The sequence below is a fragment of the Ctenopharyngodon idella genome, chromosome 5, assembly GCF_019924925.1.
Source record: "Ctenopharyngodon idella isolate HZGC_01 chromosome 5, HZGC01, whole genome shotgun sequence".
NCBI classification, from domain to species: Eukaryota; Metazoa; Chordata; class Actinopteri; order Cypriniformes; family Xenocyprididae; genus Ctenopharyngodon; species Ctenopharyngodon idella.
The window spans coordinates 41,822,398-41,845,574 of NC_067224.1; the positions used below are offsets into that span (position 1 = coordinate 41,822,398).

Genomic DNA, 23,177 nt, shown 5'->3' on the forward strand with positions numbered 1-23,177 from the left:
AGCATCTCTTTGCCCCGCCCTCAATCACTGTAGTTGTATCTGAGACTGGAAGAGTTTGGTTCGTGTTGTTCATGTCGAGAAGACCAAAGCAAATCCACTTTGATGAGATTGATACGGTAAAACAGTGATTACTGTTCGTATCACTGTGAATCAAGAGCTGAGATTCAGATATGATAATGAGCGTTTGGTTTCTGACCAATCAGAGCAGAGCAGCTCTCAGAAAGGCGGGGTTTAGAGAGAATCTTTGATCTTTGACACTGAGAGAAAAGAGCTGATGCTGCAGTGGATATTATGAGAAAATTGAAGTGTTTTTGACCTTGGATGAATGTGAACCTGCTGTAGGAGACTCTAAACAACATTAGGAAACTTTAAAATAACATAATAGAGCACTTTAACAAACTCCAGCTAACTAGTGGCATTTGTCTGGTTTCAGCCCACTGTCCATTAGAATCGACAGAATCCGTTGTTTGATTGGCTTCGGTGGGTTGCTGACTTCCTGTTCAATTAGTTTGCATACAGTGGCGTCCCTCGGCTCTGCCGCTCGGCTACTAATGAGGCTCAGCGTAACCGCTGACTGACAGATTACGACCCGTCCGCACGGCCAATTAGCAGACCAATGACAACAAAAATAGCTCTCTGATTAGAGAGAGACGCAGGACGGCCTCCGACTAAAAGGCCTCCTGCGAGATGACAGGCATGTAAGCAGGTGGGCCGGTGCGAGCAAAGCATTGTGGGTCGTTAGATTGCATCTTAATTAGTCTGCGAGGTCTTGCCCTTTGTGTCGACTGAATCAAATACTGGCATAATCACGGCAGATAAATGCGGAAATCATTGTTAAACAGTCGTACAAAGAGTGTCGTTTGTTTGACTTTGTGTCGACCTTCCTGATGGTAATTGGCTCGTGTGTGAAATGCGTTTGCACTGTTTTCAAAGCGAAATGCAAATGTTTTTAGCGTATTTAAATATTTGGGGTCCTCATCAGCATATGCTGAAGGTTGTCCTCGGGTTATGCGTGCGCTCGTTTGCGCTGTGGTTGTAATTGAAGTGCAGACACAAATCAAACACTTCAGATCCAGCTCTGAATGTGAATGTCTTCGACGGGCCGCAAACAGTGACTCAGCGTTTGTGACATTTGCGAAGGCCGTGCTCGGGGACGCTTTAATGATGCGTGTTAGACGTGCTGCTGAACACGTGTCGCGTGACTCAGAGAACCAGCGGTGGATTGTGAGAGAATCAGTCCGTCACTGTGGTTTGATTCCTGAAGAGTGAAACACTGTGATTCTGTGGCGCTGATCTAATTCGTGACAAATGATTCCAGGTGGAATTTATGAGGCTTCGGACAGAGGAAGAGATGAGTTTAGTCATCCGTCTCTCCTGTTACCCTTCATCATCCGTCCTCTTCCTCTGATGGCTTCAGTCTCCATTCAGCAGGAAACACTGGAGGAAAAGGACGATCTAGCAGGTTTTGCAGATAAACCCAGTGTTGTGATCCGACACTTTAATTAAAGGTTCTGTAGGTGATTAATATTCATTTAGTTTTTATTTAGCTTTCATTTAAAATTATATTTCATTTCATTTATTTTTTTATTTATTTTATTTTGATTTAATTAATTTCTTTTTATTTAAATTTCATTTTATTATTTGTTTTATTATTTGAATGTTATTTTTAATTTAATTTAACTTTATTTTATTATTTTTCATTATTTTATTTTATTTATTTAGTTTATGTTTCATTATTTTATTTATTTATTTTATGTATTTTTTTTTTTCATTATTTTATTTTATTTAATTTTTCCATTATTTTTATTTTATTTTATTCATTCTCTCATAAACTATACTACTATGACCAGCACGGGAGTGTCAGTGGGAGTGGCCTGTGCTTGAGTAGCCAATCAGAAACACTCTGTTCCTGTCAATCATCCTGCTCATTCAGGTGTGGTTGAAGTTTACTCTGTTGTTTTCCTGATGTGAGTTTGGAAGAAAAGCTGTGAGAATGAAGTTAGTAAAACAACCGTAATGATTTACAGCACCTTCGACACGAGGGACGGTTGTAGGAGTCGATTGAGTTTCCTCACTCATTTTCTCTCTCTCTCTCTCTGCTGTCGTTCTCCTGCGGCATCTCTGCTATTTTCTCTCCTGTGATATTCCTCTATTTTGGGAATGCAGGAGCTGAATAATTCCTCTACCACACTCCTCATTTTCTCTCTCTCTCTGTTAATTAGATTTAAACGCTCTCTCCGTTCATTTGCATATGAACACCCTCTTAATGAGAGCAGATAATGAAGTTCTGTAATCACAGGCCACAATGTGTCTCTCATCAGCGGAGGAAACGCTCATATTCAGCACATTCATAACATGGTGTGGGATTGTGTGTGTCGACACACCAGCATCTCCACCTCTCCCTGCTTCTCCTTCGTTGTTTTAATGAACTCTTTTGTCGTGCTTTAAAGAAGTGTAGTTGTTTTGATGTGTTGACTGACATGCTAAAGCACATGTACAGTTTGTACAGTATAAAAATCATTGTATATGGAAAGTCCCCATAAAAATACTTGAAAAGTCTAAAAATACAGTAAAACAGTGAAATATTATTCCAGTGTAAATCAGCTGTTTTCTATGTGAATATATAGTAAAGTGTAATTTATTCCTTTGAATTTTCAGCATCATTACTCCAGTCTTCAGTGTCACATGATCCTTCAGAAATCATTCTGATATGATGATTTGTTCATATTGTTTGTGGAAACTGTCATACATTTTATTTTTCAGGATTCTTTGATAAATAGAAAGTTCAAAAGAACAGCAATTATTTGAAACACAATCTTTTGTAACATTATAAATGTCTTTACTTTCACTTTTTATCACTTTAATGCATCCTTGATGAATAAAAGTGTTACTTTCTTTCATAAAGTAAGATAAAATCTTACTCTCCCCAAACATTTGAGCGTTATGATCAGATGAAACACACGAGTTTGAGTAAATGATGACAGAATGCCGTTCCAATCATCTCTTTCATTTGCTTGGTTTCAGATCTCATGATTAGACTCGTGTGTCTCTGTAAGTGACAATCATATATATTAGCCTCAATCTGTTTCACATTCCCTCGTTTGACCTCGTTCATATTCTGGTAATCAGAGGTTATATACGGCTGCGTGTGTGTTTTTGGCCCGAGGCTGCACGCCTTTGGTTAACGCACCCGCTGAGCGTAATTGGAGGCAGTTAAGGGAACGATGTTAACAATAATCACTGCGATAAGACGCAGGACTCCGGCAACACATTCTGTTGGCAAAAAGCTGAGAAATAATTGTGGTTCCCTTGTGAGTTGGTGTAATGCTGGGCTAAATCCACCGCGGCCACATAAACCCACAGTCACGCCGTTATTAGCATGTGTGTTCATGAGCTGAGCTCTGCGCTGATCAGGTTCAGTGCTGCTGAAGATCTTATATTATATATATATATATATATATATATATATATATATATATATATATGAATATGTGTGTGTGTGTGTGTATGTATATATATATAATTATGTGATTGTTCTTTGTCTTTTGTTGTTTGTCACTTTAAGAGCTGCACAGATCCAATATACTGATACACATGCGTTTTATTTCTCAACTGTTTACGACTGTCATGGCGGTCGAACAAATCCAACATATTTTTTAAAAATACTACTATTGTTGTGTCACAAAATTTTAGGGGAGAATGTAGTTATTTAGACCTCAAATATGTGATATCTCATTTATAAACAAAGTGCCTATTTTACAATTTGTTTAGACACTTTTGCAGATATGAGCTCCAGCGCTCGTGTACCCGCAGAGAACAGCTTCGGGTATTTGCCGCTGGCTCTTATGTAGATAATGTAGAGAATATATAATCATTTGGAGCATATCAACATCAATATTTGGTTTTATTAATCTATTTCTTGTTCCAGAGCAAAATGATTTGGGTTAAGGGGAAAATGAAGTTTCATAACTTATATTAAGGCTATATTTAACTTGAATCCTGTACTAGAGCGCTGCTATTGTACGTTTGACTGAATTGTTTGCTTGTGTTTATTTCCTATTGTCTTTTATAATGGCTATTGTTATTAATTTAAATATTGTTGTTCAATAAATATTATTTTATATAAATAATATGCTGTATTTGGTTTTGAGAAAGGGTCCATTAGTGATTTGTGATATAGACAGTTACATTATTATACCATTAGATGGCGACAAAGAACAAAGAAGTTGTTTTAGCGGTTGTAGGAAATCCCCTTAACTTTTAAAAGGATAAAGATATCGCTCAGCAGACATTCAAACTGATTTTTTATAATGGAAATAATATTATGGACATCGACCTGAAGAATGAATGTTATATCAGATGCAGGTAATACACTCGTTTAGTCGATCTCTCTCTCATAATACCATAATACTCTACATAATACAACGAGTTTCAATGAAGCGACTCAATGTTCCTTCATTACTAGTTCTAAAGGGACGTTTTAGAATTAGTAACGAAGGCTTGTGCTCAACTGTTAAACTGTCAACTTGAGATTTGAAGTAGTTTTGCACAAAAGAGGGTTTTAAAGACACTCCGTTGTTGATTTTATTTTTTTACACACTCGTGCTGTCAAACTGTTGTATAAACGCAATATCACACTTGTAGCCATGCAACATGGCTGTATATCAGCACGGCCGTGATTACCTGCTCATACATCTGCTGTGGATCTCAGATCATTCATGGGTTTAAGTTTCTCTCTCTTGCTGTTTTCCCTCAGGTCCTCTGCGGGTGGTGGTCCCCACCGAGTCGGTTTCCACCCACCTGGGCGACACGGCGCTGCTGCGGTGCGAGGTGACGGGTGAACCCATGCCTGTGGTGCGCTGGCAGAAGAACAGGGAAGACCTGCCCTTGACCTTTGACCCTGAGAGCAGAGTGGTCATCCTGCCCTCCGGATCTCTGCAGGTCAGCAGGGTTCAACCGCCTGACTCGGCCACGTATCGCTGCCTGGCGGAGAATCCCGGCAGCTCCCGCACCGGCACTGACGCTGACCTGCGCGTCCTACCGGGTGAGCCGCACCAGTCACCATGGATCAATCCATGGGAAATGTTTCTGAGTCATGTGACCGTCTAGTCAGCTTTAAAGTCACTACTCAGATCAATTCTGTTCAGAGTTGATTCGGATCAGTTCAATAAGTTTGTAAAGTTATGATACTCAACGGCCTGAAATTCAAAATTCAATGTTAATGTGTGTTTTGTATAATCCAGAGAATGAAATGCCTACAATAACAAGTGAAAGTGTATCAAAAGCTTCTGCAGGTATCGGCGCTCAAATATCAGTCATTTTCCGTGAATGATTTCTGCAGCTCTGACATTTCCGTTGATCAATGTGTGAGAATCAATGACTCGTTAGTCGTGTTTGAGTCCAGTAACTTCAGCATCCTGCTAATGATTCCAGTCCTTCGCTCTCATTTATATTCTCCTAATGCTCACCTTAAACAAGTTCAGAATCAGGAGAAATGCTGTCGCTGCCGATTTAAGGGTTTTCTTGGGCTGGAAACACAAATGCATGATGCACAAACTCCATGTGTTGTGTTTTCTCTGTCAGCTGCTGTCAGTTTGAGCAGAACCCTGCTGAGCTAGTTAGTTAAACTGTTGACATGTTTATAGAAACTACAACAACACCACATGTGGTTTAATGAGACATTTGAAGGAAACTCCATCTCTAATTTCAGTCGTATCTCATGAATGTCACTCTTCACGTGTCAGAGACAGAATCAGCTGCTTCTTTTTTTGTTCCTGGTCAGTAGAATAGAATTTCTAAAGTCAATTTGGATAAAAGAGTTCATTGTTGCTCCAGGACGAACAAAGATGACGACTTAGGAACAGGTGAATCGTGTTCAATGTAGTTTATGTTGACCGTTGAAAGAGAGGAAGAGGAGATTGATCTGACTGACCTTTAGCTTTGCTAACGGAGATCTGAGATCAGGTGTGTGATGAAGGACCGAAGCGGTTCCTGGAGCGTTAGATGAGAAAGCGAGTGAATCCCCTCCGGCCAGAACTGACTGGGTTGTTTTCCGACTGCCGAACGGTGGATCTTTGGCTCGGGGCGGTTGGGAAGCATCTCTAGAGGCCCAGATGGAGTGAAGAAGGGCTTTCTGGGAGGAAACGCCGCTGCAGGCTTACAGGATGTGAACTGTGCATGATTTCAACAATTTAATACTGAGGGTTCAGAGGTCACAGACATGCAGCGACTAGACGGGAAACAACTGCAACCATTGCATCAAAACAACTGTGTGTGTGTGTGTGTGTGTGTGTGTGTGTGTGTGCGTGCAAATGCAAAAATGATGTTCTTCCTCAGTGTTTCTGTCTTGTTTTCCAGCAAAAATATCTAAACATTCTTAAATCAAGAAACATGAAATGAAAATAAAATTGTTTAAATTGGATAATATGAGTAAGACTACTGCAGATACTGACGCCAAACCCAGAGTCGTTTCAAAAGATGTATAATTTTTGTATAACATTTGTGGACATTTGTCTATATGGTGAATATAAACAGAATGATTTCAGGCCCGTTCGTGGGGATCAATCGCCCCAACAGTTTAAGAATGTTTAGATATTTGTACTGGAAAACAAGATGAAAATACTGAGGAGGAACATCATTTTTTGCAGTGTACATTCAGATGCGTCTCTGGAGATGATGCTTCCTGAGCAAAGCGAGAATAAACATTGCATGTATGTGTGTGTAATCTAATGTGTGTGTGTGTGTGTGTTTCCCGAGCAGAGCCTGGAGTGTCGAGAGGTCTGACGTTCCTCCAGAGACCTCAGAAGGTTACGGCTCTACAGGGCAGAGATGCCGTTCTAGAATGTTCCGCCTCCGGCTATCCGAACCCGTCCTTCTACTGGATGAGAGGAAACGAGCTGATCCAGAGCAGGTGAGGAGACACACGAGTCTTTGTTCTCTAAAACTAGCAGTAAAACAACCATAAACTGCTGCTAAAATAAATTCTGTTTACACTAGCCAAGACTACATTTATTTGCTCAAAAATACAGTAAAAACAGTGAAATATTATTCCAATGTAAATCAGCTGTTTTCTATGTGAATATATAGTAAAGTGTAATTTATTCCTCTGAATTTTCAGCATCATTACTCCAGTCTTCAGTGTCACATGATCCTTCAGAAATCATTCTGATATGATGATTTGCTGCTCAAGAAACATTTATGATTATTATCAATGTTGAAAACAGTTCAGATTTGTGTGGAAACCATGATGCATTTTATTTTTCAGGATTCTTTTAGAAATAGAAAGTTCAAAAGAACAGCATTTATTAGAAATAGAATCTGTTGTAACATTATAAATGTCTTTACTGTCACTTTTGATCAATTTTATGTGTCCTTGATGAATGAAAGTGTTACTTTCTTACTGAATATACTGAAAATGGTAGTGTATTTCAGCACTAAAGTCTGATCCGAGAAATGACTCCCGTCAGCTGTATCGTTTGCGTTCTCATCTCAGATGTGTCACAGGAGCTTCATATCTGCTGTGAATATTTCAGCTCTTAAAGTAGATGGTGTTGAGTTTGACGGTGTGTCTGTGACTGATTCTCTCTCAGATCGAAGAAATACTCTCTGCTGAGCGGCAGCAACCTCCTGATCAGCAGCGTCACGGACGACGATTCGGGAAGCTACACCTGCGTCGCACAGAACAAACACCAGAACATCTCAGGCGTCCTGCGAGCTCTCGGTGCTCGGTGAGTTCATTCCTACGAACCCTGCGGTCATTTTATCTAAAAACACTGACTAATCACTGGTTTAGCTGAATTATTCCTCTATACGGATGGTGTTTGTTTGGTTTAGTCGTGGAGTCTTTATACAACGAGCAAAATAAGAAGCTTTTGGTGACTGAAGCTTTCAGTGGAGAACAAATGAAGACGCGAGCTGTGTTGTTGTGATTGTTTAGTGATCGATTAGAGTTTATTATGTGCATGCATTGACTTTGGAAGTTGAAGGAATGTCTACCTCAGTGGCCTTCATGAATATACAACACTTCTGCAGTGCAGTTGTAGTGTTTGTCATTTCAACATTAAGCGCCGGATGTTGTGAAGATGGACTCACAGTGGTTGTTTAAAGAGGCTTTTTAAGTGAAGCATTTTGCATGAATGCCCTTCAGATTCACGCCAGCACTCTTCAGCCGTCTGTGAAGTTCTCTGACTGATGGTCTCAGAGGACAGTCGCATCGCAATTCCATCTTCAGCTTCCAGACGTGCGTTATAGGTGCCAATGTTCACTCAGATCCGTTAGGAAAATGATTCTCCTTCATTGCCAGAGGTGTGGGTATAATTGAAGCCACGGCCTCCTCTAGTGATTCTGCTGTTGGCAGAAGATGCATTCTTTGCTAGACTTGAAAAGTCATCAGCATTTGGGTTTCTTGTGATTAAAACAGCATCTTTTATCCTGTCAGATTGTCGTGCAGTGATGCTATATTCATCCATACTGCAAAAGCGCATCAGTAATCTGTGCGGTTCATAAGCAGCTGCAAACATCTGTTCATAGAGCGATTTGAGCCGTGATCCATCTCAGATGAAGGCAGAAGAGCTTTAGGAAGAGTCCGTGTGGATGTCAGCGCTGAACATGTTAATATTCATGTGTTGTTTTGAAGGAAGGAGTTTGAGTTTGTGTGGGAATAAAGTGATTCTGAAGAAACTTTGACTCTTCTGCTAAACCTTTTGTGAAGAAACGCTTGTTTTTTGATCTGATTCTCATTTCCATGAGTTTCATGTTCCTTTGTGAGATTCTCCATTTGATCGTTAGCTCTTTGAAATTAGGGTTTTGTTCTTGTTTTTATTTTTCCATCCATGTAAATCTTGTCTGTTTATATTCAGCGGTTATTATGTCAGACTTCACAGCTTTGCGTGTTTTTGTAGATGTTTTGTTCATTTTATGAAGCAGATGGTTCAGATTCTGTATTCTGATTGGATGCTGGTAAATACAAACTCTACATCATTCAACAGTTAGTTCTGATCCTCAAATCTGATTGGCCGTTCACCGAACAAGCTCTGGGAGGTTTCAGTGTTTGTGTTGCGGCTGTGTATTGACTGATTGATTGACACGTAAATCCTGATGCTTTCGTTTGTTTTGGAACTGTTTTGCTCAAGAAGAAAGATATGAAGTAACTGGCCAGTTTTGATCTGAAATGCAACATTTCATAAATGCATATATAAAGTGTTACACTGACAAAAGCATATATAAAAGTGTTACATTGATAAAAGCTTATATAACAGTGTTACACTGATGAAAACTAGTATACGTGTTGCGTTGATAAAAGTGTTACAGTGATAAACGCTTATGTAAAAGTGTTACATTGTTAAAAACGTTACATTGATACAAGCATATGAAAGTGTTACATTGATTAAGACCACATTAATACTAAGAACTACCGGACTGACAAGCTGACAGGGGTCTAAAAAAATTATACTTAAGATAAAATATCCATAATGAATAAATATTTTACCCAATTAAATGTCCATCCGCTCCTTGTTAAGAACAGTTTTAGAATATTCATAAAGAATGTAATATTTTATAATGGTGATTTGTGTTTTCAAGGTTTATAACATTCACTAGTGGCCATCAAAAATGAATTTTTATATCAATTCTTGCTGAAGAAACCTTTTTTTAATTTTATTGACTTGCTTTTTGCTTTTTGTTTTACAGTGATTTTTCTAGCCACTTAATCCAATTATAGAAAGACTGCAGGATATTTGACATCCAGTGGCAGCTTTATTATTGTTATTATTATTATTATTATTATTATTCAAACCTGTAAATCATATAAAGGAGGCGTGTGGTGTGGTGTTTGTCAGAGAGAGGAGAATGTTATTGCTCAGAAGTTGCTCTGGAGGCTCAGATGTGTTTCAGGAGAAATAAAGTAAGAGTATGAAGTGAATGTGGATCGCAGCTCAGATGATTTGATAGGATTGTTTGAGATGTGTGCCAGTGTTTCTTTGTATGGAATAATGACACTATTGTCTTCTGTAGAGCTGCTTTACTGCAGAATTTGAATTTTGTTTCATAATTGAAGGATTTTGCAACATTAATACTATTTCCTTATATATTATTATTTTTAAAAAATAAATATTAAGTAAAGAAAACACCATCATCAGAGTTTGTCCAACAAAACATGATGTTCTTCCTCAGTGTTTCTGTCTTGTTTTCCAGCACAAATATCTAAACATTCTTACATCAAGATACATTTACTGGAGAAGAGAAATGACTGAAGATATTAAGACTTGATTAATTGTTTACAGTGTTTTGTCTTGTTTGTACTGGAACACAAGACAGAAATACTGAGGAACAACATCATTTTTCACGGCGTGTGAGACGTCTCATCTCACTAGGTTTGGTTTAAGACTAGTTAGTGCCCTTAAACAGGGAGTTTTCAGGGGGAAATCAAACGGGAGTGTGTGGGTGAGAGATGCTCTTGAACAGATGGAGTGTAGGAAACGGCAACGTATGGCAATTATTTCACACGACACCTGCGATTCCTTTAATTAAACAAGTTTTGTGGTCAAAAACTTTCCAGCACTTTTAATTGGTTCTTCAACATTGTAATATCTGTTTAGGTTCAAATATTAAGTGGAGATAGTTTTGTATTTTAGTGTTTTCTCAACGGCTCTCCAGAGATAACTGAGTTTGTGATTAAAACGCAGGAGTATGACGAGTCTTTGCTGGCGTCGATCATTTATTAATCACGAGTTTGACGCTTCTTTTGAAGTTGTTTAACTTTCATTTCGCTGCGTCATTTTGAGTCTGTGTAGTTTTCAGTGGTTTTGATGACCTGAAACTACTGTCTAAAACTCTGAAACTACAGAAAAAGCATGAGTTCTGCATCAGTATCGCCCCTCAACCCTATAAAGCTATCATATTTGATACATGAAGGCGTCTAAATGATGAAGATGATCTGATAAACCTGTCAAACTCAATCTCCTCCAGTCCTTCTGTCTCTGATTGATCATTTAGACTCTTTTAGTAAGTAAAAGTCTTTTAGTATAATTGTAAACGTCCTTCAGCTCGAGCTTCACGTGTCTTTCTGCTGTCAGATCTGCACTGATTTTTATCAAGTAAATGTAAGAATAACTTTGATATTGTTAGTAATATTTCAGCTGGACTGAAGCATCTTGACTTGATTATCCAGACATCATTTATTATAAAAATCATGATCATCATCTTTTGAGGAAGGTTTATTTGTTCATCTCTGTCATCATTGTATTGCATTGCATTATATGTTTTAAAACTACAGAGCTTTTTTAAATATCATCTTACTACGACATTATTGGCAGATATTGATATTTATACACATATTATGTAAGTATCTTCTGTACTGTACTGTAATTTACATTACAAGCATCAGAATTTCATCTTCAGTATATCAACTATATCTGCAGTATATCTGCACCAAACTGCATATTTCTGCTCAGTTTTGGCCTCTGATATGAATATGATAGTGCTGCTGTGCCGGTGTTTCTGACGTTTAGTAATCTCTCCGGCACATGCAGCGTTGAGTGCGGTGCTTCTGTCCGTCGTTTGAAGCCGCGCTGAGACTTCAGCTGTAAATCTGTGGCTGTCGTGAGTGAACCCGAGGGGCTCATTAGTTTGATCTCGACTGGTTTGACTGGCAGGTCAGTGGAGTCCATTTAGCTGGAGTTCTGGACCGAACCCAGCACTGCTGTGTGTGAGTGTGTGTGTGTGTGTGTGTGTGTGTGTGTGTGTGTGTGTGTGTGAGTGCACTGACTCTGATGATTGAAATGGGATTGCGGTGACTAATACTGTGAAAAGAGATTAACAGACTATTTCACCAGAAAATCCAGCTACTGTAACAAACAAACTCTGGGATTGAGATTACATGAACAAAAAACCTGACCCGCTTAAACCAGATTAACCCCGTAACGACCTGTTCAGAATCCAGTTATCAGTTCCCTGTAAACAAACACCATTCACTTCATACTAGCATATATGATGGGGTCTGTCCCAATAACTAGTGAGCAGTCTAAGTAGTCAGCATTTGAAGGGATCATCAGTGCACTATATATATGGTTTCATCAAGATCCGTCTCTTTCCTCCTCGTCACTCCAGCTTGTGATTCAGATAATGAATGTTTGTTATTTCCAGTCATAATGACTCTCATTAGCCCCTGTTAATCAGCTCTCAGCCCAGTTAATTAGCTGAAACTCGTCAAAGCCGCTGATGTTCTGTTCATACTAGTGTTTTTACTAGATACATTTTAGTACCATTATAGTTATCAATATTTTGAATTAGTTTTTATTTTTATATTTTCTGTGTTCATTTTAAAGTTTAATAATCATTTGTGTTTGTGTTTGTGTAGCTTGTATTAATTTTTTTTCAGTTTTAGTTATTGTAATGTGTGTTTTGTCATTTTTTTTTATCAGTTATTGATTTTTTTTAATATATCTATGTATTTTTTTAATTTTCTTATTTCAGTTTTAGTTATTATAATGTGTTTTTTCATTCATTAGTTATTGTTTTTTTAATATATATATATATATATATATATATATATATAGTTTGTATTGTTGTTTTATTTTTATTTTAGTACATCAAGAATGAAAATGAGAAATGTTGCCTTGGAAACTGGCTGAAATAAAATAAGTTTAAGTTTTTTATATTTTATTTTCAAGTTATGAAAGTGTTTTTTATGGTTGTAGTTTAATAACCGGTGTGCATCGTGTGTGTGTGTGTGTGTGTGTGTGTGTGTGTGTGTGTGTGAGGGATCTGTTGTTCCCGCTGTGATTCTCGTCACACAGACAGTAATTATCAGAAGCGGCTCCTCCTGTGACGAGCGCCGCGGCTCAATGCTGATTAATCGCAGCAGCTCAGCCGCTTTATTTTCACGCTGTGGACCAACAGTGAACGTGCCGCGGCGACTCCTGCGGCGTCAGTCCGCACTCATTCAACGCCATTTATCAGTTCACTGCCGAAAACACACGACAGCGAGTCAAACGAGCCACCGCCGGATCGATGCAGGGACGCGTGAGCTTTTAAATAACACCTTTATCTCGTCCGACAGCGCTCGTTTACTGCGTCTCTCAGCTGATCTGAGCTGCTGTAAAACACACAGTTCTGTCACAGTGCTGTTTTTCTGAAAACAATAACTTTGAGCTCTTTCAATAACTCATAACCAGTCACAGGAGTCTGTAATGTGAACTCCAGCAGCTAGTCATGTCCGGTCAGCTGCTGGTGAATGTGTGTTAGTGTGTCGGGTCAGTCGTCTGTCCGCAGGGCTCATAGTAACACACACACACACACACACACACACACACACACAGACGCTTCACACTCAGTTAGATGTGTCACAGCGCATTAACAAACATGAAACACACTCGTTATCAGCAGCTTTTACACTGACCACAAGATCATCAGGGTGTTATTGAACACGTGTGTGTGTGTGTGTGTGTGTGTGTGTGTGTGTGTGTGTGTGTGTGTTGGCCAGAGCTCATGAGGAATAACGCATTAAAGCAGGTTTACTAAAGCTTAACTAGGATGATTGGAAAGGTTAAAGCGCTTCACTCACGGCCCATGCGGAAATTCATGAGATATTTACTAAGAAGTGATTTTAACAGCTGACGCGAGTGTGAATCCTGATCCATTCACAGATTAAATCACACTGTAAGTAGATTAACTAGTGTTCAGAAGTTTGGTAAAAAATGTATTTATTTATTTTCTGAAAGAAATTAATACTTTTATTCATCAAGGCCACATTAAATTCCTCAAAACTGACAGTAAAGATGTTTCTAATGTTACAAAAGATTCTGTTTTAAATAAATGCTGTTCTTTTGAACTTTCTATTCATCAAAGAATCCTGAAAAATAAAATGTATGACGGTTTCCAAAGAAATATGAACTGTTTTCAACATTGATAATAATCATAAATGTTTGCTGAGCATCAAATCATCATATTAGAATGATTTCTGAAGGATCATGTGACACTGAAGTATGGAGTAATGATGCTGAAAATTCAGAGGAATAAATTACACTTTACTATATATTCACATAGAAAACAGCTGATTTACACTGGAATAATATTTCAGTTTTTACTGTATTTTTGATCAAATAAATGTAGTCTTGGTGATCAGAAGAGACTCTTTCAAACACATTACAAAAAAATTATTTTAAACTTTTGAATGGTAAGATAGATAGATAGATAGATTGTGTGTATATAAATGAGCTTGTTTATTCTAGTGTAAACAGACGAGTGTAATTAGTGTGTGTGTGTGTGTGTGTGTGTGTGTGTGTGTGTGTGTGTGTGTTCTGTAATCCTAATGCCCATGAGTGAAGGATTATGGGTGATTTCTGTGTGTGCTGCCCTCGCTGTCTGCAGATTCATAAATTATGCAGTATTGTTTGAGAATACAAATTGAAATGGGGTTTTATTGTCATAACAACCCGTTTCCCTGACACGCCACTGTATTTGCGGTGATGGGCTGCGACACACACTCAGAGACGCGTTCCACATGCACACGCGTGTTTCCGCTGGGAGCCGCGGCCGGTTTAAATGTCAGCAGCGTCGCGACAGGCTGTCAGTGATTCCCTCCTGAGAGACACACACACACACACACACACACACACACACACACACACACACACACACACATGAGGGTGGCAGATGTTTATTCCAGTGAATGCTGTGGGATTTCCATGTGAATGGGATGAGGAGAGTCATTACGGTCGGACACTCACTCTTTTGTCATGTTAATGTGACTCTCATGAGTTCACCTGATGCTTCATTTCTAATATCCTCTGCTTTCACCACTTGACACCATTAGACTGCTCAGACCGTATTGTTTGTGTTGGTTCAGGTGTGTGTCGTGAGTGAATCTCTCTGTAGACACCATCAGGTCAAACACCATCAATCTCTGGTTTTACACATACTTATAAATATATAAATATATAAATATATATATAAATTATTACTATTAAATCCCACAATAATATTTAAAATATCAGTAAGGTTAATATATATAAAATCATCATTTATTGGGTACTTTCAGTTGGGAGGAGTCTGTCCCGAACTCTAACCCCTACATTTCAACTTGTGAAAATGATATTGAAATAATTTTTGCAATTTTTTCCATTGTTGTTTTTAAAAATATATTTTTGAATTTTTTTTTTTTGTTTGTTTTTTTTTAAAGTGAAGTTCAAAAAAAAATATTTATTTTATATTTCTATTTGTAAATCATGAAACTTTATGTAAAAAAGTGTCTAAAATTATCACTACCGAAACGTGGTGAAGTTTCGGTAGTGACATCATTGTTTTGGTAGTGACAAAGGGGAACATAATCGTTTATTTGGGGGAAATAAACACAGTTTTAGTACAGTTATGCAAATCATTAGTGTTTTAGTATGTGAGTTAAATCCTGTCATGTGATGTGGTCACTACCGACACATTACTGTCACTACCGAAACTGTGCAGTCACGACCGAAACATGGGATGTTTTGTCAAAAATAAAGTATATTGAATGATCAACGAAGATGTTATTATAGTGTTTGGTTCAATGTTTATTCAAACTAATGAATTCTTCACTTTGAAATCAGTTTGATAAACTTTATGACTTTTACAAAGAAAGATTGGATTCAAAATACAACAAATCTCATAAATCACACTTGAAATATTGTTAAAATTGTAATTGTTATTGATTTACCTGTGAAAACTTTTTTTAAAGAAAGCAAAAATTATATTTACAAGGTAGATGTAAACAAAATCTTAATAGGTCAATGTGACCCTTCTTATTAAATTATTTATTATTGTGTTTCGGTAGTGACAAATTTGGGGAGAGGAAAAATATTCCAAAACTTTCTGAAAATACAGTATGAGAATTAACTGTACAATTACTAGAAATGTGTATCTTGGATAATATTCATACATACAAAATTTGTGGAAAAAGACGTTTCTAACTCACTCACATCTATGAATGAAACGGATCATTTGTGTGTGAACACTCTGTTTCAGAAGCAGCTCCAGAGTCTCATAATGTTTCATAACTGTGTTTGATTTGATTATATGCTGTAATTGAGTAAGTGTTTGAGTGTTGAGAGTATCATGGCTGGCGTTTGCTGGTTTTTAACCTGTTGTAATTGGTTGGTTCGCTCATGGCCGCAGGTGATAGAGGAGACGCCCGCTTTAATGGAAATCGTTTTGGCTTAATTAGTGCAGTACAGCACGGATGAAGATACGTGCAGCTAATGACGTATCGATGCTGACGCGTCCGACATGCAGATTAAAGAACGCTGCAGAACACGCTTCCGTTGTGTTTGTTGATTGTTGGGAAGAAAGCGCTTTAGCTAATGGTGTAGAACGGCGGTGTAATTAATTTGGAGCTTCGCCTCGGGCCTGAATGTGCTGCGTCTGCATTTATAGTGCGCTCAAAGAGCTGATGTCTGGTTATTGATCACGCGTGTTTAGTGGGATCACACTGAGGCTTTAGTCTCACGGCTGCTTTGATTCGAGTTTAAGAGCGAATCAGAGAAAGCGTGTGGTTTAGAGGCGCAGTGGGACTCGTGATGTGAGCTTGTGCTGTTCAGGTGTTTCTGCTCTCGTCACCAGATGCTTTGAAGAGACTTTTACTACTAGAGACGGTTTTCCTGCTTGAATGTTGATTATTTTCCTCATATTCTCCATTGTTCAGCTCCTCTCTTCCCAGTCTGTCAGTAACGCTCTGTTTAGTTCCTGTCTCTATGAAGCCCCTCCCTCTGAAAGCACACGGATGTCTGTGTGAGATGCTGGAGTTCAGAGAGTCTGAAGGAGCTGCTCGTCTGTGATTGGTCAGTGTGTTATTCTGCGTTTGATTGGCCGTCTCTGTTTGCTCTTTTGTCAGTGTGAGTCTGAGTGTGTCTGTCAGGGGAACAGAAAGGGCTGTTGGGTATTTACCTGTTGACCTGTGTGTCGCGCTGAGACGGTCACGTCTGCCCTCTCCTGTCACGCACTCGTCCCTCTCTCTGTCTCTCCTGTCTGATCTCTCCATCTCTTGATTTGTTTGAGATTTGAAGCATCTTCAGCGTTCTGTGGAACCAGATGGAACCGGTTGAAGCACTGAAACTGCTGCTTTCTGAGTGCACTTACTAGACGACACACTTTTCCATTTCCTCTTCCACATGATGTGACTGTAAAAATACTGAAGTATCAGTGATCGAATTTATTTCAACAGTTCAATAATTGAAATTACAATAAATGATTACTATCAATAATGATCAGTATATTTATAATAATATTTATATCATATATTCATCCATCCATCCATTGTTCTATCATCCCATTCATCCATCCATCATTCTATATTCTATCCATCCATCCATTGTTCTATCATTCATTCCTTCCATCCGTCCATCCATCCATCCATCGTTCTGTATTCCATCCATCCATCATTCTATCGTTCCATCATCCATCAATCCATCCATTCATCCAGTGTTCTATCATTCCATCCACCCACCCACCCATCCATCCATCCATCCATCCATCCATCCATCGTTCTATATTCCATCCACTCATCCACTCATCCATCCATCCATCCATCCATCCATCCATCATTCTATCGTTCCATCCATCCATCAGTCCCCATCCATTCATCCTGTGTTCTATCATTCCATCCATCCACCCATCCATCTAGTGTTCTATCATTCCATCCATCCATCCATCCAGTGTTCTATCATTCCATCCATCCATCCATCCATCCATCCATCCATCCAGTGTTCTATCATTCCATCCATCCATTCATCCATCCATCCATCCAGTGTTCTATTGTTCCATCCATCCATCCATCGTTCCACCCATCGTTCCATCCATCCATCCAGTGTTCTATTGTTCCATCCATTCATCCATCGTTCTATCGTTCCATCAATCCTTCAATCCATCCATTCATTCTATCATTCCATCCATCCATCCGTCCACCCATCCATCTAGTGTTCCATCCATCCATCCATCCATCCAGTGTTCTATCATTCCATTCATCCATCCATCCATCGTTCTATCGTTCCATCAGTCCATCCATCCACCCATCATCATCCACCATTATACAGTGAATATAAAAGAATATGATAATGTATTTTGATATAATATGAGGTAATTTCTCATTTTAATGTAATTATAATGATTCAGAAAATCAGATCACACAGTATACGGTTGAACAGCATCTTCTGTCTCCAGTGATGATGTTTCTCATCGTTTGCTCCACATCAGCGTCTCTCTAAAGTTCTGCATCATTTCAGTAATTTCTCTTCCTGAAGTGGACAAACTTCACAAATCCATTCTATTCCACTAAGGCTGATGCTGGACGTCTGATGAGCGTTTGCTTTTGAAGATGAGCGTTCAGACTACTATTGAGATGAGGCCGATCAATACGTAATTTTCCCGGCGAAATGAGCCTTTCATTCTTTGGGAGAAAAATCAGCCGGATTGGAGTCTGTTGGAAGCGGCGCTCCGATTTTCCTTTAATCATGACGGACGTCTATCTTCAACAATGAGTTCAGCTGATTTAACGCTTTAATGATGCTCTCAGGTAATGGCTGCTCCTGTCTGTCTCTCTACATCTCTCCTGAGATCATCTTAAGCTGCTCTGCTTCGGCTGCAGATTTGACGGGATTATGTTCATATATCGCAGTCGTCTGTGGTCGGATGGCGGGATCTTCACCTGCTCGTGTGCTTGATTTATTTGAAGCAGTGTCTTATCCGCTATCTGCTTCTCTGATCGGCACACGCACTCTGATACCAACACTAGATTCAGCTGTGTGTCGTCTACATAGGAGCGTCCTCGCTGTAAAGCGCTCTACACAGGCAGCATCATACATTCAGTGAACGGCTCAAATCACAACTGATTCCTGCAGAGTCTGATGCTTTCGTGATTCAGTTTGTATTGATGTTTGACTGAATGAATCATCTATGATCCTCCATCCTCTCGGGTCGGTTCTGGTTTGTGATGTAGTTTCTGTGGTGGTTCAGATGATGTTTATCATGTTATTTTCTCTCTGTCCTCAGTGCCGCCTCAGTTTCTCAACTACCCGTCTAACATGTACGCGTATGAAAGCACGGACATCGAAATGGAGTGTGCCGTGACGGGAAACCCGCAGCCCACCGTCCGCTGGGTGAAGAACGGAGAGGTGGTCATTCCCAGCGACTACTTCCAGATTGTGGTAAGAAAGAATACTTACTGTTACTTGAGATGAAGCAGGTTCAGGATGAAGTTTCAGTGGTTTGGGTTCAGATCACTGGTGCTGAATGAACACATGATTCATTCATTCATTCAAATTATTTATTCATTTTATGTATTTATATTTATTTTGAATGAATTTTATTTAATCAAATGATACTGTTCTTTTATTTATTCATTAATTAATTTAATTATTGTTTATTTATTATTTACTCTTTTCATTTATATTTATTCAATTTTATTTATTTATTTATTTTGCTTATATTTATTCATTTATATTTATTTATTTATTCATACATTTTATATATTTATTCATTTTTATTTATTTATATTTATCTTAATTTATTTATTTAATCAATAATACTGTTTATTTATTTTTATTAATTTTTGTGTTTATTATTTACTTTTTATATTTATTTAATTTTATTTATTTATTTAAATTATATTTATTCATTTATTTTTATCTATTTATTCATACATTTTTATATATTTATTCATTTTTATTTATTCATATTTATTTATTTCAATTAATTTTATTTTATTGAATGATACTGTACACTTATTTATTCCTTTATTTAGTTTTATTAATTTAATTTAATTATTGCGTTTATTTATTTTACTTCTATTTATTTATTTATATTTATTTATTCATTTTTATATTTATTAATTTCTATTTATTTATTTTAATTAATTTTATTTAATTGAACAATACTGTCATTCATTCATTCATTCATTTTTATTCATTATTTATTTATTTATTCATTAATTTTTATTAATTTAATTTTAATTCTATTTAATTATTGTCCTGAAATCTTGATGTCTTAAATGTCCATCATGCATGTTTGAGCGCACGAGTGATTCTCTCGTGTGATCTGCAGGACGGCGGTCATCTTCAGATTCTGGGTCTGGTCCGATCGGATGAAGGTTTCTATCAGTGCATCGCTGAGAATGAGGCGGGAAACAGTCAGGCGATGGCTCAACTCATCCTGCTGCAGCCCGGTAAGAGCCGCTCGACTCGCTGATCTGAGACCAGCGTCAGATCCGTCAGGGCAGATGATGTTCTGTCAGTGCTGCTGCTGTTTCCATCCATCTGCACGCACACACACACACACACACACACACACACACACACACATACACACACCGGCTGCAGGCGGGTCAGTTGCGCATCACAGATGTTTGCTGGTTGTGGGCCAGATGTGACTCTTTTTACAGCAACAGTGTGTGTGTGTGTGTGTGTGTGTGTGTGTGTGTGTGTGTGTGTGTTTCATCCTCCTGAGCGCTTTACTCATCTTTGAAAGCGTATGTTTCTGTCTGGGAAGTGCATTTGTGAGGTTTAGTCTTAAGATCTGGATCTGTGTGAACTCTAAGAGCTTTACCCAGAATGCTCTGCTCTGCGTTTAGAACACTGATCCAGAGCTTTACCTAAAAAGAGACGTAGATTTAGACGTGATGCAGAGATGAAGCTTCGCCACAATGAGGGTTTATGGTGTAAATATGTGATTCTGTCTGAACATGCCATGACACTTTATTTATTTTATTTTATTTTATTTTATTTTATTTTATTTTATTTTATTTTATTTTATTTTATTTTACTTTATTTTATTTTATTTTATTTTATTTTACTTTATTTTATTTTACTTTATCTTATTTTATTTAAATTTTTATTTTATTTTTTTTACTTTATATTTTATTTTATTTTATTTTATTTTTTTTATTTTTTTTTTTATTTTATTATATAGTGAAATACAGAAATATTTTATTTCAGAGGTTTATAAAGCTGTGTGTGTGTGAGCGTGTGTGAGAGTGTGTGTGTGAGTGTGTGAGTGTGTGTGTGTGTGTGTGTGTGAGTGTGTGTGAGAGTGTGTGTGTGTGTGAGTGTTGATCATCAGATCTGATCCCAGACGTCTTCTGTGGCGGATCAGTGACTAACACACACGCTCTCTGAGGACATTAAGCGTCGCGTCACATGATTATTTCCTGCAGCTCTTGTGTTTATCGGCTTGTAACGAGGTTTCTCTGTAATCGCAGCACCGGAGCGTGAGGTTTGTCGCTCATTCAGACGCGTCCTGAAGGGTTTCATTTAATCTTGGTGATATGATATCTGTAGATGAAGGCGGTGGTTCTTCGTCTTATTTCAGGGTCTAATGAAGTTTGAAATCTGAATGTTATGATGTTAATTAACAGACACACATTTAGATTTCAGTCACAGAGCTGTGATACTAGTGGTGTGAAGACTTCTTGTTATTGCTGCACTTTCTATTCATCAAAGAATCCTCAAATATAAAATGTATGAAGGTTTTCACAAAAATATGAACTGTTTTCAACATTGATAATAATCATAAATGTTTGTTGAGCAGCAAATCATCATATCAGAATGATTTCTGAAGGATCATGTGACACTGAAGACTGGAGTAATGATGCTGAAAATTCAGCTTTGATCACAGGAATAAATTATATTTTAAAGTATATTAAAATAGAAAACCATAATTTTAAATATTTTACAATATTATTGTTTTTTCTGTATTTATTATGAAATAAATGCAGCCTTAATGAGCATAAGAGACTTCTATACTATTTTTAATATTTTTGAACGAAGTCTCTTATGCTCATTAAGGCTGCATTTATATATATATATATATATATATATATATATATATATATAAATGTTCCTAAGCCATGTAAATTACATATGTTTTTTATATATATTTTTTGCCAGAAACAGTATATAGTTTTTGCTGTATAAGGTCCTCCCGCTGAACCTGAAACGTTCCTTAAAAACGAGAGCACACATCTGCGCTGATGAAGTGATATATTGAAGGAGTTTGTGTTTGTGGGAGGTTTGGGATCAATCCGTCAGCCGCTAATGAAACTTGTGCCAAAAACCATCTGTCTGTCCATGAAAGTTTCCCACAGAAATGTGAGAAGATTAAAAATACCTGAATCACGATGTCGTGTCGATCAAAAAACTATTAGCCGCTGTCTGACACTCAAGCAAACATTTTAATTAAACGGGAATGAGAGTGAAGCCGCGGGACCGACGCTTTCCTCTGTGTGTTCCTCCTGTTTCAATCACCGGCTCCAACAATGAGCCGCGGATCCCTGGAGGGAGCGTCACCGCCGGCGCCTGCGTTCACTGCGCAGAGACGCAGATGAGAGCATCCGTTGCCCGGCAACCAGACGCCTGTAGTGCTGGGCGGAGCAGACGAGAGGCTGAGCTGGAGCACAGATTCCCATAACGGCTGTAGAGAGACGCTCACGCTCTCATTACAGGAGCTCTGCTGCTGCCGCCGCTCAACAAAAGCGCCGTAGAGTTCAGATCTCACACTCTATTAAAGTCAATTGCCGTCCTGACGGACACACAAAAGCTGCTCTCGATGCACGTGGAGTGTTAACTCAATCTATCCCGAGAGCCAGATTCACAGAAACAGTGATGTTTCATGAAAACATGACGTTCTTCCTCAGTGTTTCTGTCTTGTTTTCCAGCACAAATATCTAAACATTCTTAAATCTAAATACATTTACTGGAGAAGAGAAATGACTGAAGATATTAAGACTTGATTAATGAAAAATGCATCAAAATGAAGTGAGTTTATGCTTAAAACAAGAACAAATATCTGCAGATGGAGTCAGAAAAATAAACTTGTTTTCCCTTTGAATTATTGTATTTTTTTTGACTCCATTAGCAGATATTTGTTCTTGTTTTAATCATAAACTCACTTCATTTTGATGCATTTTTCAATGAATTTATGATTATAATGAAGAGATTTTGCTTTACAAAAGACATTAAGAGTTTTGTGTTTCTTTTTGTCTTTCTCGTGTCATGTGATGAACTTTATGAACCAAACAGGTGTGAAGCCTGTGAACATGTTCAGGTGCGTCTTTGTCATCAGCATTTATTTATGATTTGTGATTGACAAAACAAATCAGATGAAGGCGTGAGTCATGCACACAGCTGTCAGTGAATCCCAATCCACACACTCACAGATCC

The 23,177-nt window shown here is 38.0% G+C and overlaps 1 protein-coding gene across 1 annotated transcript in view; it reads left to right on the top strand.

The window, feature by feature from the left end:
• The window catches only part of dcc (DCC netrin 1 receptor), a 155,463-nt gene that overhangs the window by 57,572 nt on the left and 74,714 nt on the right, over positions 1–23,177 (top strand). Inside the window, 6 exon segments of the mRNA XM_051893077.1 lie at positions 4,757–5,044; positions 6,760–6,910; positions 7,590–7,701; positions 7,703–7,727; positions 19,015–19,169; positions 20,065–20,185. Of these exon segments, the coding sequence (XP_051749037.1) occupies positions 4,757–5,044; positions 6,760–6,910; positions 7,590–7,701; positions 7,703–7,727; positions 19,015–19,169; positions 20,065–20,185 (852 nt within the window).